The sequence below is a fragment of the Apis florea genome, unplaced genomic scaffold (genome assembly GCF_048593485.1).
Source record: "Apis florea isolate Af1SG1 unplaced genomic scaffold, ASM4859348v1 contig_2293_pilon, whole genome shotgun sequence".
Lineage (NCBI taxonomy): Eukaryota > Metazoa > Arthropoda > Insecta > Hymenoptera > Apidae > Apis > Apis florea.
The window spans coordinates 2865802-2884416 of record NW_028256554.1 but is presented as its reverse complement, the minus strand read 5'-3'; the positions used below and the strand labels follow the sequence as shown (position 1 = coordinate 2884416).

At 33.2% G+C, this 18615-nt stretch overlaps 1 protein-coding gene across 4 annotated transcripts in view; it reads right to left on the bottom strand.

Moving 5' to 3' along the window:
- cher (filamin A protein cher) overlaps positions 1 to 18440 on the bottom strand; it is a 36757-nt gene extending 18317 nt beyond the window's left edge. Inside the window, exons 1-16 of one of the 4 annotated variants that reach the window (XM_012487925.3) lie at positions 18153 to 18402; positions 16746 to 16874; positions 13431 to 13789; positions 8367 to 8707; positions 8088 to 8215; positions 7921 to 7935; positions 7143 to 7281; positions 6167 to 6451; positions 5768 to 6087; positions 5257 to 5683; positions 4928 to 5137; positions 4447 to 4834; positions 3354 to 3923; positions 2559 to 2903; positions 1852 to 2456; positions 1487 to 1785 (exon numbers count right to left, since the gene is read on the bottom strand). In XM_012487925.3, coding sequence (XP_012343379.3) covers positions 1487 to 1785; positions 1852 to 2456; positions 2559 to 2903; positions 3354 to 3923; positions 4447 to 4834; positions 4928 to 5137; positions 5257 to 5683; positions 5768 to 6087; positions 6167 to 6451; positions 7143 to 7281; positions 7921 to 7935; positions 8088 to 8215; positions 8367 to 8707; positions 13431 to 13789; positions 16746 to 16756 — 4442 coding nt within the window. In that variant the 5' untranslated portion in view covers positions 16757 to 16874; positions 18153 to 18402. Of the gene's footprint in view, positions 1 to 1486; positions 1786 to 1851; positions 2457 to 2558; positions 2904 to 3353; positions 3924 to 4446; positions 4835 to 4927; positions 5138 to 5256; positions 5684 to 5767; positions 6088 to 6166; positions 6452 to 7142; positions 7282 to 7920; positions 7936 to 8087; positions 8216 to 8366; positions 8708 to 13430; positions 13790 to 16745; positions 16875 to 18152 lie in introns of all 4 variants that reach the window. The other 3 variants (XM_086903570.1, XM_086903571.1, XM_086903572.1) reach the window with 3 other exon arrangements.
- Between the last annotated feature and the right edge of the window lie 175 nt (positions 18441 to 18615).

Sequence of the window (18615 nt, the reverse complement as noted above, 5' to 3'; positions counted from 1 at the left end):
TAATTACGAACAATTATAATAATAGCAAATTGTTCGATTTGTATTGTTCGATTTTTCAAAAAAATGCAAATATCAATTTGCATCATAAATTTCATTGATTTCTCCTATTCTTAACATTCTTAACACATGGCTGATCATTAAAGACACAATCTCCTGAAACCTTAAGTACGGGTACAAAGTTATTCTAGATATACTCGTAAATAAAATATTTAAAATTATATCAAAATTAATATTGAACGATTTTAAAACAAGAATCTAAACAATTTAATATAAAAAAATTCATAAAAAAATTATAAGGAATCCAAAATCCTCTGTATAATTAATTTGAATATTTTAAATAATGTTACACTCAATAAGTTATATATATATATATATATATATATATATATATATATATATATGTAGAATTCATTAAATTTCTACTTTAACGTAATAATTTTTAACAAGTAATAAAATAAGCATATCGATTATAAAATTTCAACACAATGTATCACAACTCTTCTCTCAAATGAGACACGTCAAAATATGTTATGTCTATCATTTTACATGACACTTGGTCTATTACACATTGTGCCAAAATGCTTATTAGTTAGAATAAACGTATCAATATCTCAAATGCAATAGATTGCGCGAAAGTTTTACGATTTAACTTATATCTTCGTTAATTTCAATACGCGTGTATTAGTTAAATGTATAGTGACTTTCGATCGATAAATAAAAGCTTATTAGAAGCGAAGAACCTTCCTCTTTATGTGACTTCTAGTTCCTAAGATATTATCGTGTAAAGAAAAAGGTAATTTTTACTTATTTACTTAACCCTGATTCAACTCTATTAAAATTAGGAAAACTTTAAGCCGCTCTAGCTCCGAAGATAGAGACTCTAAATCGACGAATAAAAGCTCGTTAGAAACATGAAACATTCCGCTTTAAAACATTTTTTGACTTATCTCGATACGACTTCCACTTCTCGAGATATAGTCGTGTAAAGAAAAAGGTAATTTTTTAATCGTTCGATATTACCGTCTTTATCGGTTATTCGGACCTCTCGATCGCACTCGTCTCACCGACCCATCCTAAACTGCAGACAAACTGAGAGACGCGATTCCTGGAAGGACATAGTACGCATTTCCAAGAAAAAAGTATAGGTCACTGGCCCATTCGTAACATTTCACGCATTATGAAACTATTTGAATCCTTATAGTTCGACAACCGATTGAGATATCGGAACGAATCGAAAACTGATTTCAAACGTACGGTTTTCTCGTACATTCCGGCTGATTTTTAACGACAAAATTTTTAATTTCTTTTCGTGTTTTTTTACACGAAGAATCGAAGTTTAGCGCGTGTTTTGCACGATATGACATATATTTTCCGTTCTACATATGCAAATCTACTGTTTAAATAATTACACAAGCTAATTTTGTAATTTTTTTTTTTTTTCAAACGACACGATATATTTTTGACGTTGACAGAAACTGAAACTTACCTTCCAGAAGTGGATCGTATACGACAAGTGACCGCGCCACGGCCTGCATTTTCGGTGTCCACGGTAATGCAATACTCCTCACCTTGAGCCAAAGTGTGCTGAATACCCTCTTTGATCTTGCATTTCTCAGCTTTTCCCGTGGATACGCTCTGCACGAATATCGGGCATCCAGGCACCTCTTTATCCCCGTATTTCACGTTCACCTTGTAACGGCCGCAATCATCGGGCAAGTAAGTCGCCTTGTATTTCCCATCCCCGAGATCTTGAATTTCAACCCTACGTGGCATTTGGTCCGGACCCTAGTTACAAAAGAAAAAGGCCATTGTAACGTATACTTCGCGTTCGAAAAAATTTGTAAAACTCACCAATACTTGAACCTCGAGATCCCCGTATCCCGCTTTCGAGGTATCCACTACGAAATCGACGGGGAAGGAGGCGGTGCAAACAGGGGAGACACCAGGCCCCGAGACGACTACTTTATTCGGCTCGACAGTGGGCAAAACTATCGGTTTGAAAGGGCTTCCCGGTATATTTTCGCCGTCGAAATTAACCCCGACTTGCAAATTGCTGCCGGCAGCCGGCGGTTGATACGTCACCTCGTATATACCGTTCCCGCAGTTCTTAATCACCGGCTTCTGAACGCGTCCCTTGTTCGTTTTCAACATCACGTCCAATTGGGCCGAATTGCATTTCGACGTGTTCACTATGAATTTCGTAGGTATACCTTCCCTCACCGCTTCCAGACCCGCCCCGTACGCGGTCACGTTGCTCGCCTGCGTTTCGTCAACGACCAACACTTGGAAAGGGGATCCGGGTATGTGCTGTTCCGCGAACTTGATGGATATCTCGTATTCGCCGGCCGCCGACGTGTAGTACTGCACCTTGCACGTTCCATCGTCATTCTCCTTGCAGATCACCTCCGAACCGTCATCGCCCTCCATCAATATGGCCAACCCCCCGTTTCCAGCGTCTGAAAACGTCATCGATGAATAATCGAATGATCTCGAGTTCGAACAATCGCATCGATAGAATTCGTCTCTTTCGTTCCTTCTTTTTTTTTTTTTTTTTTTACCTTTCGTGTTCACGACGAATACGTTGTACTTGTTCACGAATCCTTTTTCCAAGCCCGGCCCGTACGCTTTGCACTTGCTTGGATCGCTGCGGTATTGGACGTTGACCGAGAACGGTGAGCCAGGCACAGGCACGTTGTCGTAACGTATGTCTATGGTGTGAGGGCCTTCCTCGAACGGCACGTAACTCACGCAATACGTCCCGTCGCTTTGCAGAGCGATCACTTTCTCGGTCGTGTTCCCGCTCGGATTGTTGATCCTGCACGAAACTTTGTCCATCTCGTTTTTCCCCTTCGCGAGAGCTCGCGCGTCCACTGTGAATTCCGTTGCACGATTAACGCACGGGCCTGAAATTCATAAATCCTCTTATTACCATATTATAGTCCGTATATTTTGAAGCATTTTTTAACTCCTGTTCAAAATAAATAAAAAAAAAGGGAATTAAAATAGACAAACAATCACGCAAGAATCGATTAAATTTTCTTTGCTTCTTCGGAAAAGAATCAGAGCGACAACAACTTGCACGTGATAAATTCCCCTAAATTACGATCTAATTCAAGGCCTATGTCACACGCCTTCTCTACAACAAGCGAAAAATATTATAAATTCAAAAATACCACAAAGCATGCATAATGTGCTCTTGTTTGTGATAAACGCGAAGAATTAGGTGGGATTCCTGTGCGAAACGATTAAAAAATAGTTGCACAAAAAGGAAAGAAACAAGAGAAGGAGAAACACTCTCTGTTAATGAAAGCAATTGGAAACAACACGGTCAAACACGAGAAATGCGACGGTACCGTTCGGTTGAATCCCGGTTCCGGTGACCTTTATCTTCGACACGTCGACGTCTTTGACAACGATCGCCTGGAACGGTGATCCAGGGATGTGCTTCTCGTTGAACGTGATATTGATACCGTAATCGCCGATCTCGGTCGGCAGGTAGGCGACGGAGCACGTGCCATCGCCGTTGTCGCGGCAATTAATGGCGGCCTCGCAGGGGCCCTCGACGGTGACACCGAGGTTGCCCTGGCCGGCTCCGCGGGTGTCGATCACGAATTCGGCCGGCTTGTTCACCACCCCGTGGGAGAGGCCTGGCCCGGAAGCGCGAACTTTCTCGGGGTCGGAGCCGTGCACGCAGGTCAATCGATACGGCTGATTCGATATCGGCTCCCCGCCGAAACTGATCGCCAACAGGTATTCGCCGAGCTCAGTGGGCGTGAAATTCACCAAGTAGCCCTCGTGGGTTGGGACCACGTGGGCCTTGACGCGATTCCCCGAAGGAGCTGTGATCGTCACCTGAAAGTCAGCCGGCCTCCCCGCGTCCTGGGTCAACACGCGGAATTGCTGCAAGCTGTTCACCGGGGCGGCTGGATGGGCATGGATTCAGTTTCGAACGTTTCAGTTTTTCTTTTCTCTTCGATTTTTAATTAAAATTCCAAATATCTTTGTATCCGTCGTATATATTTTGAATATCGTCCATATTATTTTATCGTTGTTACGGTATTTTAATGCAGATTTGTGAATGTGGACGACCGATGATTTTGGGCTTGCAAATATAAATTGCGAACGTAAACTACGAACTAAAACTAAAATTTTCAACTTGAACTTTCCTGTCTTTAAAATCCTGTCTACGAAAAGTTTTAATTCTAACGGGGAAATTGGGCATTCAAAGAAAAAGTAAAAAATTTCGAATAAAGCTAGTTTTTAACATTCAACAGTTATTGATAATCGCTTTTCGCATAAGCCACTATTCGCGTTTCGAGCAACAACTTAACTTCGAAGCAACTTTATTCGTAATTATTTGAATTACGCCCATCGCCGAGTTCTGATCAAAATAATCCAGCTATAACGATCACGACCAGAGAGAAAAGTGGATTATTTTATACTTACTTCGCGCAAGATCGTCCACTTTCACCTTCGACACATCGACGCTTGATTGCACGTTAACCTTTATAGGGCACTGGGGTATGTTTACGCCCCCGTAATTCAAATTTACGACGCAGGCGCCCGGTTCCCGTGCCACGTAGGTAACGGTGTACGTGCCGTCCTTGTTATCCGTGACCGAGAACGGAATCTCTTTCTCCTCGCTGTCCTTTATGCTCACGCGAAGTTCACCCGGGCCGCCATCGCGGCAATTGACGGTGAAGTGAGTGGGCACGTTCGACTTCACCCCTTTCTCCAGCCCAGGCCCGTACGCCGTCACCATCGAAGGATTCACCAGTCCTTCCACCTTCGCTCTGTAGGGAGAGTATTTTGTCGCTACTCCTCCGTATACCACCTGGACAAAAAAAAAAGATTCTACGTGGATAGACGTTCTCTAACAATGAAAATTTGTCCACGGAGAGTTTCTCGAAGAATTCTTCCTTCTCACCATGACAACGTGATCCGAATTAGATATAGGGGTGTAATGACACTGGACTGTTCCATCGTGCTTGTCCTCCAAACGGACGGGTACGTCTCTTCCGTCGCCGTCTTGAACGATCACTTCCAAAGGTGCTTGGCCAGCTTTTCTTACGTCCACGGTGAAATTCGTTGGTTTACCACTGAGCAAAGACTCCACTCCTGGACCGTACACTTCAACCTGTATGCACGATTACTCGGTTATATGTAATTCGTTTAACGAATTTGAAATTATTTCAAATTTATTTCTCCTTTCTTATTACATGTCTTATTAAATAATAGAAAGCGGTAAGATCGAACCTTGTCAGGATCGAAGTCACCTTTCGGTAAAATGTCGACGATGTAGGGTGACTTGGGGATGTCCTCGCCGTCGCACGATATGCGAACAGCGTACTGGCCAGGGGCGGTTGGCAAATACGATATAACGCCGGTTCCATTCCCGTTGTCTTGGCAAAATATTTTCGCCTCGGAGGGGCCCTCGATCGCGAACCCGAGGCCGGCGTTCTCCTTTTTCGCGTCGATGAAAAATTTGGCCGTGTGGTTGACGATACCCGTGCGCAGGCCGGGGCCCCAAACTCTGATCGACGAGTCCTTGTAAGGGCCGACGTTCACCTCGAAAGGCGACTTGGAAATTTCCTTCCCGCCATACGTGATCATCACCACGTACCTCCCCTCCTTGTTCGGCACGTAATTGCACTTGTACGTCTTCTGGTCGACTTTGGTCATGCTGAAACGTGCCGTCCTTTATCTCTAAACGCTAAACAATTATGGCCATATATTTAAAACCAAGAAGGAGGGAACAATGACTCACTGTACGGGTTGATTAATTCCTCCTGGGCCGATTATTTTAACTATGGGCAGGTCGTCCCCGCTGCCATCGTTCGTGACGATAACGAAATCTGCATCGTCTTGAACGCGTACCCCATTCGGTAGCAAGCCTCGTCCATAAGCTTTGCATTTTTTGGTATCCGAGACTGAGCCTACCTTAACGTTGAATGGACTTCCGGGTATCGGTTTCCCGGCAAAGAACACATTCACGGAGTACGAGCCTTTCTTGGGGGCGGTGTACTCGCATGCCCACACCTCTGGTAAAGGTTGACGCAATCTCACCGGTACGATCGCCTCCGAATCCTTTGAAAATTTCAATTTCCAACGCTTTCAAACATTCTCATTTCTCTTCTTTCTATTATCTGGATCTAATCGTTTTTACCTGCGCGTTCAAGATAATAACTTCCGGCACACCGCGTCCAGCAGCCTTCGTGAATATATCGAAGTAAGTCGGTCTGTTCGCCATAACTCCTTCTGGCTGTAATCCTGGCCCACTTGTTGTAACCTTACCGGGATCCCCTCCCTTTGCCTCCACGTTCACCGTATAAGGACTCTTCGGTATTTCCCTTCCAGCGAACAGTACTTTTATCGTGTGCGCCCCTTCCTTCTTCGGGGTATACGACACGGAATAGGTGAGATTTTTGTCCTTGTTGAATCTAACGTCGACCTTTGAAAAAGAAAAAACATTATTTTATTAAAAAAAAAAAAAAAAAAACACGAATTAACACACACCTTTGGCCACGTACGCATTTGAAAATGTGACAATTAGTTGTTAGTTAGGTAATAATTTATGCGAATGCGGTTTCTTCTATGTAGAAGAGAAGCGTGTACGTGCCAACGTGTGATTGATTGCCTTGACAATTAAATCACACGTGCCAGAATTGTAATTTGAACGATTTTAATTGTTTACATTTTGAACGTTTCAAAACGATGTTACGTTTTCAATTAAATACACGCGTATTTTTCGATTTTCAAACGTGATTTCTTTTTTTAAACATTAATATAATTTCGTGAATTCGATCGAAACAACAATCAAGTAAGAAAGAAATGTGAAAAACGTTATTATAAAATTAACTATTACGTCCTATCTGCATCCTGGTTTATATTTGATGAACAAGCGTAGCAATTTCCTGAATGGTGGTTAACCATATTACGATAACCGTATACGTGATAAGTGGATGAATACATGCTTGTTAACATAATAAAAAACGTAATAAAAATAAATAATAAGAATAATAATAGGATGTCAGATCAATTTTTTAAAGAGTATAAAATAATTAAAAAATATCAACAATTTTTTGTGCACGATTGATTGGACGAGCAGTAGAGCCATCTATCATAACAAATTATATTCTTACCGGTATTCTGTTTCCCTCGGGATCTTCTACGATGACGTCAACATCCCCTTTACCAGCAGAAAACGTTTCGACGGTAAAGTTAGCCGGTGCTCCTATAACTGGACCGGTTGGTTCGATACCAGGCCCGTAAGCACGTACTCTAAACCAAAAATTATATCACCATGAATAAAAATTAATATATCAACTTTGTCTCGAAACTACTTCCTATTTCAAATAAAGCAAGAAACATAAAAATTACGTAGATTACGGAGCAAAATTATATTCAATTTAATAAAGTACAATTACAAAAATTTATTATTGTAACTTTCAAATTCTTATACTTCTTTACGGTAATTTTTGTTTATGAAAAAAAGGAACATTTTTACAGAGTTGAGTACTCGTAACAATACTAGTAGATACTAACATTCTTTTAATCATTGTAAAAAAGAGAAAAAAGATAACGTTGAAAGTATAAAAGAAAAGATTTTTTAACACATATTTACGTTATCCATAGTAAATTAATAAATATAAAAGGAAAAAAAATTCTTGCTTCGATTCTTTCTCTATTGCTAAAACGAGTTAAGGCGTTTGATTAGAACAAAATTGGACAACAACAAAATATAACTGTCTAATGCGTAAGAACTACAAGAACATTATTACAATATTTTAATCGAATAGTTAGGAATTAATTGCGTAATCAAACTGTGCGTAATTATTAATTATGTGACAAAAGTGTAAACAGCTATTAAAAAGAGAAAAAAAAGAATGAACGTGAAAACACGATATCTACGCAACTTACCGCGGTGGCGGGATACTGGAATCGGAAAACAAAATAGATTTATTAATCATACGTCAATTTCTCCCATTTTTCAACGAAAATTCTATCTACGAATTGTTCTTTGACTTATCTCGATTTTTTTCGTTGAAAATTATCCAAGTTAAAAATTAATCGATCAATTCGCATACCTGTTCCTATTGGCACGTGGTCGAAGAGGTGCCCCCGGCTTCAATTTTGCGTTGGGGTATTGACTAAGATACGTCATCATCGACATTTCGTCTATATTCGGATTAACCATTTCCTCTGGTTTGATAAGCTGAAAATGAAAATGAAGGATCAGATAAAATCAAAGAGAAAAGGGTAAAAAAAAAAAAAAAGGATCCTCTCCTCGACTCCTTCGATTCATACTTTTTCTCTGCGCAACATTTCGTAATTTTGTAATAGAATAATTGTTAATTATCGTTTACCTGAGGTATATTCAACCAATCATCGGCCAATTGCATTGCTTCCGACGCATTTTGAATTGCATCAGCTTTATTCCAATTCGGCCAATCGGGGCAGAGGCCAGATGCGACTCCGTCGACCAAAGCACCGATTGCACGGCCATCGTTCCAATCGGTGGTAAAATTATTGATCTGTAATTCTGGAACTTTACTCTTTATCCAACTGATTAACCTTTGCTTCGGCCCCTCGGACTGAGACACCTCCTCCCCATTCCACAGAGGCATCGATATCGAATAGTGTAAAATTAACGTCCATATTAGACCCAGAATTAACTTTAGTTTCGAATCGACGATGTCCGACGAATCTGTAAAATTATTTTACGGAAGAGAGATGAGTTTGATTTGAAAAGTGAGCGAGAATTCGAAGGTGAACGAAGAAGAAGAAGAAAAAGATTGCAAGTTGTTATTTTTTTTTTTTTTTGCAAAATATTATAATCTGAAATATGCATACGTAATTCTTGCATTTATGGAATAACTGTATATAGTGATATAATGGCTGAGAAATAACGCTTACACGTAGAAATGAATCAACGCTCATTCCGCGAAAAAAATAAATTAAGTTTAACGTGAATGAAGAAAAAAACTGAGAATTGATAATGAAAAGTACATTTACATGAAATTATTCATTTTATAATTTTATATATAGATATATATAAAACACGTAAATGTATTCGCATAAAGAATCTTATAGTAATTTTTTAATTCAAAAAAAGATACTCAGGAAACATTGAAATGAAAATTTCATTGCATTGTTTCAAATATTATATATATATATATGAAAGTTATTCAGTTGATTAATCATAGATGAAGAGTGCAACTCTATTACTTGATCATAAATCAAAGCTCGAAGCTTGTTACTTAGCGTCTATAATATATAATTATATCGTAATAGAGCGTTACACGTAATCAATATTTATGGTTACTTCATTCGAAAATTCTCTTAATCGTATTTCAATTTTATCATCAACGATGAATCATCTCAATGTTTATCATATACTCGAACATAGTGCAACATAATAAGCAACTCGACCCTGAACCATCTTCCAACTTGCGAATCGCGCTCTTATTATAATCAACACGTAATGAACGGATTTTATAGCATGAACGAATTTTTCAATTAGACTTAGATATAAAATCAGATTATGATTATATTTTTAGCATTTTAATTTTATTTTCCCCGTCCAGTTGATGAAACGCGAAAAAAGAAAGACTAGTTATAAAGCGTAAAAACGATTCACCCGAGTATTTTGGGTAATTATAACTCCTTACCAATGATATTATTAGATATCAAATAACCGCGGTCAGATTTGATTTAATTCACGGCAATTGCATTCGCTTTAATCAAATTTGGCAACTTCACTCTAACCCGCGTTTAACGCGGGTATCTGACAAATTTATTTTTAGTAAAACACATTCGCAGCATTGTTAGTTCGATTAAAATTAGACAACAATTCTTCTTGACATCTTCAAATGTGAAATATAGTATATCATTTTTCCTTTCTTAAATTAATGAAACATTACACTTACGCGTAATGTAATATTTTGAAGATGAACGACAAAAATTAATCAAATTAGAATAAAGCAGAAAATAATTACGAATTATAATCGAATAAAATAAAAGTGAAAATTATATGTACATCGTACACAATAGACTTCAATTTCGGAAAAAATTCTATTCATATTGTACACAATGGAATATCTCACGTTACGGTGCTATTTACACAGATCCGGTATAATAATGAATACATTTGTGTGAGCGAAATTATATTAAGAGCAATTTAGATCCATATACGTATAATATGTTGGAATCACCTAATGATAAATCACAGAAAAAGAAAAAAATTTGTATACAGTTATACTATCTACTTATAATATCTCCATTTCAATTGTAAATGAATTGATAATACAAGAAATCTAATTCTAATATAAATAAATACGTTATTATTAATTTTTACAATCGTGACAAACAACAACAAATGTTATTTAATTCACTCCTTGACATTCGTCTTTAAAAACTTGAAAAAAAAAAAAATACAGTGAGCATGATCGATGATACAGTTGGAAATTATCTCCTGCACGGGCACCTAATGCACGTTGAATTCAATGACGTAACCGGTTAGCCATCAGTGACGTCATCGTCTAAACTCGCAGTGGAATACGGTCGAGGAAAACGTCATGGGCGCTCGAGAAGGAGTGCGATCGACAACTCGACACGTTCAAATGATCAATTTTCTTGGATTTTTATATTAAAAAAAAATATATATATATATATATATATGTGATTTGCCAAATTTTTTTTTTAAATAATTCATGCAGAAGATACCAACGATTGTTATAAGATTATTTTTATAAATTTTCTTCTATGAATGAATGAAAGCATTGACATTAAATAATAAATAAATTTAATTAAAATAATTTCATTATGGATATACAACATGTATGGAATAAAACATTACCGTGATAATCAGATGTATTGAAAACGTTTGATAAATTACGTCTAAAATGGAAAAAAAAATATACTATTTATCACTTATCATTTTTAAGAGATAATTTGAAAATATGTATTGTGAACTTTTCAATGGATTAATACATCTATAAATGCAAATAAAAGAATTTATAAAATAATATAAAAATGTTAATTATTTATTTTATATTACATAATTTATATAACATAATTTATAACGTTCAAAAAATTTTCGTTCATTAAATTTTTTTCCATTTTAAGAGAAGAGTATCTTATCAAAAGAATAATTTTGGTAGGTAAAACGAAACCGAGGATGACGTCCCGCTTTGTATCTGAGCAAATATGACCTTCACCTCATCTACGACTGCCTGTCTGCATGCCTACTTTCTCTCTCTCTCTCTCTCTCTCTCTCTCTCTCTCTCTCTCTCTCTCTCTCTCTCAGGATTTCAAAAATATTTATGAGAACAATTATTAATAGATTTTGAATTAAATTAGTTTACATTATTTAAGATACTAATATGGCTTGATTTATAACTTAATATTTACTACATTACATTATATCATAAAATTTTATTATTAATTATATCATTTCTGTAACCTGGTTTTATTCGATTATCATCTATTTAAATCCTTTCGATTTTATTTGACAGATACACATTTTCAATTTCATATTCGTCATTCAAGAATGCATTCTCTTCATCTTATCACTGTGAACCATCAATCATGTAAAAGTACTTTTAAAAATATTTTTTCTCATTATGGGTTAATCGTTACTTGCTAAAATATAAGAACTTTTAACATGATAGTTATGTCAAATAAAATTTTAAAAAATGATAAAAGTATGCCTAATTATACTAATTATCAGTTCATCCTCAAGATTTATATTCCTTTCAAAAAATAGCTGTATGATGACTCGTTCAACTGAAAAATCATATCTTTTTTCTTGGAATATAATTACAAAAAAATAAAATTAGAAAAATTTGTGAATATTGATAATTGATAATTGTAATTAAACATAAATATAAATTGTTGAATTATTTTATATTTATAATCATTTTACAAATAAAGATTATATCATTATAAAATATGTAGATAAGTATATACTTTATTGTACAAAAATATCATTTTCTTTTTTTCAAAATACACATTTTACAATACAATTTATAATTAAACTATATAAATTTATAAGTAATTATCAGAATAGGAGTAATTTTAAAAGTAAAATTTGTAATAATCATTTTTTGAATTGAAAAGCTATTAAAGTATAAATATGATAAAATTAATTTTTTTTTAAGTCAAAATATTATATAAAACAAATCTCTTAATTATTATTATTATACTATATTATACTGTATTATATACTATATTATACTATATTATTATTATAATAAGTTTTTCTTTTGATTACATGAAATGATATAATACGATATTCCTAATTTTTTAACTAAATTTTTTTAACTAAATAAATTATATTATAACTGAATTAAAGATCCAATAATTTACAATGCATGTTGCAACGTTTGAAATATTTATATAGATTACAATAACAATACTATCACACAATCCATTATCTTCACATGATTTAAGTACTTTATTTAGCTTATGATTGATATAAAATAACAAACAATCTTATTTGATTAAAATTATGCTCATGAACTCATGAACTAACTCATGAATTTTTTGATAATAGGATTAACCGAAGCAAAACAGATTCAGCAATTAATAAATTGATGGCATGGAAATTGATTTCATCGTCTTTTAAATCTGTTTTTTACCAAAAACAAGATTGCTCTGAGAAACTTTTAAAATTTTTTGATTATCTAATTTTTCTCTCAAAGACAACATTTTTTTTTCTTTTTACAATTAACTCGAACCTCGTAATTGCCTGCTAAATTTAATAATTTCACTTTCTCGTCTCGTCGATAATGATCGACAATAAGTGATATTTTAAGCTATACTCCAAGCAAATCTCACGTAATAGCGTGTTTATAAACAGTATTAACAATTGCGCGGAACTAAGGTGATAAATTACAATAATGAAATAATAGAGAAGCATATTTTTACAATATAAACATAATTGTGGTCAAAACAAATTAAATTATCCAATACGTTTTTTCTATTAAACATTCAATGTCAATGAAATATTTATGTTGAACAAAACAAACAATACTTAATACTTTGATACGAGTCAATAAACGTATTAATTTAACAACTAAAACGCGTGTATTTTGCACGTCCAAATAACATAACTAAAATGTATGCACACTTATGAAAAAAGAAAAGAAGTCGACATCCACCTCGAATTTCACTTTATAACTAAATTTCTAAGAAACGTCTTGGCCCTCTTTCTTATTTTTTTCTTTCCCCTCTCTTTCTCTACTTCTCATTTTGTTTCTTTTCGTTCCCTCGTTCCTCCAAAGAGAAGGTAGAAGGGAGAAAAGAGATAGAGTTTTTATGGCGGTAGCGATTCGAACGAATAGATTTTAACCGCGAAAACGAGGAACGAAACGAAACGAGGACGAGAATTAAAGAGAATGAAAAGAAAGATACGATTGGTCACTCACCGATATTAACGATCCTTATTCCCTCGTCGTCCAAAAACTTCAAAGCCACAGACACATTCTCCAACTTCTGTGATCTAAACACTGGTTTTTGACTGTGCTTCGGTAGCTTCTTCTGCGCGAGCACCTCGATCAAACTGATGAGTAGAAGGCCATCGGACAAATCACATTCCAAATCATCGATCTGTCTGTTCACCGTTTTCAGCTTCTCGTTCGCCCATCTCGTGAACGTGTTCTGCTGCGTCCGTTTCCATTGGGCATCCTCGAGCAAATCTTGTTCGTACATGTCGTCGTCCTCTTCCTCTGCGTTCTCGCACTTGACTGACTTATCGTTCTCGCACATTTTATCGGCCGGCTCGCTCCTACGGGACACGACATTGGTAAAGGTGAGCGCTATGGTGGTGGTATTTACCTTGTGTGCGTTCACACGTTCCTGCTCAATGTCCTCCCCTCTCCTACCCGAGTTTGTTACTTTTCTCTTTCTACTTTATCTTCTCTTGTGTGTGTGTGTGTGTGTGTGTATGTGCGCGCGCGTGTACGTATGTGTGTGTTTCTTACGTTGAAGATGGTCACAAAAGTATCCACATTAGGTATTTGATCCAATTTGCGTAAAATTAAATATATAAATAATTGATTTCAAAAAAAAAAAAACTATAATAATTGCATTTTATTTTCAAATTATCGAAGAATAAAATAATAAATATTTGGATATATAATAAATAATTGGATATATTTATATTGCATTTATATTGAATGTTCTCGTTTTTTTTTTAAATATAATTTAATATAAAGTGCATCGGTATCTGTGACGTGATCGGATAATTTTGTGGTCAAATTATATATATATATATTGTATTTCAGTATGCATGGTGATACATGCCGGCAAAAATGCTAGGCGATGCAACAGTGAAGAAACTATCGAACACCGTGTTATGATTTTTCTTGCAATTACGCGACTTTTGTAAGCGTTATTTTTGCTTATTACTTGAAACGACAGAGAAATATTTTTAATACCAATTTTCCTCTTTGGAAAAATAAATTGAAGATAAAATTTTTTTCTACGTGTCGTTTTTTTCCTTCCAGAATAAACGATTTTCATTATCAGATATAATGCATTATATACATATATATTTTTATCTTCTAATATATTTTATTTGTATATATTATATTTGTAGATATTTTTAAACATAGATAAAATCATAATTGATTTCTTGTCATCTTGATATTTTGTTTTTCTAAAAATTTTTCAAGATAATTAATTATCAATTTCAATTCGAGAAAATAAGATATTATTGTCATTTAACATGAAACAATTTTAATCAAAGAAAGAATAAAAAGTTGATAATAATATATCAATGATTTCTTTTCCCTCAATGTTTCATTAGCAAGATGATCAATGAGAGGTGAATGAAAGAAAAAGCAAATCACGATATTATCCATCCAATAATTTATAATTATTGAAAAATCATAAAAACAAACAAAAGAGATTATTAAATAATTTGATATATTGTATTGATGTATACAAATATATCTACACACGTCATATCCATAACTGAGTAATAATTTTAAAAAGAATACTTGATATTACGTAGGCAATGAATAACATCCGATATAGTAAGTATCGCAGCATGGATTCCTTTCATGGAATAGTCACCTTCTTCTTCCTTTTCCGAAAAGATTCCAGTTTTAGCCACAAATCTTACGTTCCTTTCCAACTTACAAACAAGAATTAAGTTGATCGTTTTAAAATAAATGTTGATAAATTATTTTCAATTGCAAAATCGATTTTAACAATTTTCTTTTTGCTCTTTAGAATTACTAATTTATTACGCTTTATTTTTTTTATCACTGATATAAAAAGAACGAATTACATAATACGATTCGTTTAAAATTAAATGTGTTTATTACATAGAAATTATTGAAAACATTAGATCATGGAATTATGAAATATAGATTTATAGATACTGTATACGGATCACATATTTGTTGCAATAATGACATGATATAAACATTACGAAAGTTATATTTTTAAAATTCGGTGTAATTAATTAATAGCATCCAATGTAATTAACATTTGAACTTTTAAAAATAGAAATTGCTGAAAGTATTGAAAGTAAAGATGAAAGAGATTTAATAAAGAGATAAAAGAAGAAAATATGTAGACAAACATCTCATTTTCTCATTTTTGGTTGACTCATTCCACTCAATACATATTTCATTGTGACAAGCAACCGCGTGCTGCAACTAATTCTATAATGATAGAAATAATAACGTAGAAAGTTTCGAAATCTGGCAACTGAACATCTTCCGAAATACTATTGCATATGATATTGCAAAAAATTATTATCGCACTCTTTTTTCTAATCCTTTTATCAAAAAAAATTTGGTTGCAAGAATGCGTAGAAGAAATATCCTAAAAATATAAAATACAAGTTTATTATGTAAATAATTATTTATAAATATTCGTAAATAATTATATGATGGATTTTATAAGATTTTATAAGATTTGTGTAATTTAACAAGGTAAACAATGAATATAATTAATCGATCATAATCGATCATGATCGATTTGTATTTACTTTAATAACATTGCGTTATAAATCTTGGAATCTTAGAACCCAACTAATATATATATTGAATTTTTCCCTGAATTTACAGGGAACCACTTCAATTAGAATCCCTTACCAGAAAATATTGTATTGAGAGAGCAATGAAAGATCAATGGAAAATTATTAAAAAAATCTCTGCACAGAAGGCAAAAGCTTTTAAAGCTTTGGAGCGCAATCACAGAGTCAAAATGAAATCATGGATTAAAGTCAAGTATTAAATCAAAATCGAGTGTAAATAAATAATCATTGTCTAATGATTATCATTATTACACGATCCTTGAAAAAAAAGAAAGAGATTAGACGGCATCGATCATGCAATATTCACAATATTTATCAGCAAAGACAAAACGCTTACGCTTGATCCATATTTAACTCTCGCGTTTCTATGTCTGACAAGTGACCCTATGCAAGTTGTAACTCTGACTCATCGTTAATGACGGAATTGTTTATATAAATATGACAATCATCTAGTTGTTTGAAACAAATTTACGATGGACAAAGTAGTTTTTTGTAACATTTTGAAAACGGAAAATTTATTCATTATAATATATAACAAATATTTGAGATTCAACAAAAATTTGTATTTATTTCGAATATTTTTATTTCACGGCAACTATCAAAATATCAAAACTTTGATACTTAGGATATAAAAAAATTAAGGAAATTTATAAAATAGAGCCCATCTGGCTATAAAATTGTAAAAACTTACGTTTGCAACATTTTTACTCTGAATGCCTCGAAAACCAGAATCCAAATAAAATCCAGATGAATCAATTCTTCGATGTACACGTAAGACACTTGATCGGTGTTAACCACGTCACTATCTGATTCACTATCACTATAATTGTAATATATTTTAAGATAGGTGAAAAAATATTTTACCTAAATCGAGAAAAAAATGGAATCGTGAAGATAGAAGAGACAAAGATTGATAAGCAGAAATACAATTATGAATGAAAAAGATATGAATAAATTATTTATCAAATTAAGTTTTATCGATTTGGATAATGCACATATTCAAAATATTAGCGAACAATCAGAACAAATATTCCATAGAATAAAACTCGTAAAGAATTAAGTATATATGTAGTCATTATATACTTGAATTTTAATTTCGGCGATAAATATAATTTTAATAGTAAAATATCTATAATGAAAATCCATCAATATATATATTGATAAATTAAATAGATTATGTAATATCATTAGATAAATAATTGTATATAAATGTACATAATAGGAAATTAATCAATTCTATATTTTAAATCACGATGTACATTAAAGCCAAAGTATTTTTAGAATAGATACATGTATGTGCTTTTTTTTCAAGGTCTAATCTTGTATGCAAAAGAAATTTTGTCATTAAAAAATATTGTATTACATGAAATTTGACTCAACAGATGGAAAAAAAATATAGTAGAAAAACGTTTATAATAAACTATATATTTATATAAACGTTTATAATTATATTATTTGATTTCATTTTTGATTTAAATTGAATCAATCATCTATAAATTTTATTTTTCAATATCTATTGTCTTACTACTCATCAATCGATTTAAAAATTATCGTACACATTGATGACATATTAATTCTCAATTGTTAAACCGATGAAGCGTATATATCATTTCGTATAATTATTCGAATTATAAGTAAATTAATATCATTTAAAGTTAGTTAATCAATAGATATATCAAATGATATAGATTGATAATACACGTGACGGTACATCGTCAGATTGAGAAATTATAGAATTCCTGATAAATAGAAATTTTTAAAAAAGATAAATATTATTGAAAATGTCAACATATCAACAATAGTTATAATATGATAAGAAAAAATAAATAAATAAACTATATTAATAAAAAAAATATTTTTTAAATTAAAAAAATATTTTGAAAAGATTTATCTATTATTTGAATCATATCATTTTCAATATTAAAAATCATAAATCATATTATAACAAATTCATACTTGTCAATCATTCGCATTTTTGATTATTTATCGATTTTCAAAATTGATTTTCTCAAAAATGAAGTTTCGAATTAAAAAATCAAATTTTTCTTATTTCTTTACATAAAATCACATTCCAACCGATTATGATTATTATACTAACCCGTTTTGTATATATAAAATAAAGAATAGAATTCGTTGATTATATTTTTTTTAAGCGATAAACATTGCTATACAAATATTTTATATACTACTTTATATATAGAATAAAGTGGAATTATCAGTAAAGTATACGTATATATAAATATATATATTCACACTAACAATCCTTTTTCAAATGTGATTCACACTTTCATACTTTTGATACACCTTAAGCATACAAAACAATTCAAATTCAAACGATATAAGAAAGAGAAGAAATACTTTGTACTGTTCAATGCGATTTAGAAAGGTTTACTGACGTTTTACCGCCGCCGAATTTGGAAGAGAGGGAAAATATACCGAACGAACTCCGAGAATAGCTATCCCCTCGTCTTCAACACCCTCCCACTCTAACGAGCAAACTCTATATATATATATATATATATATATACATACATACATACATACATACATACATACATATA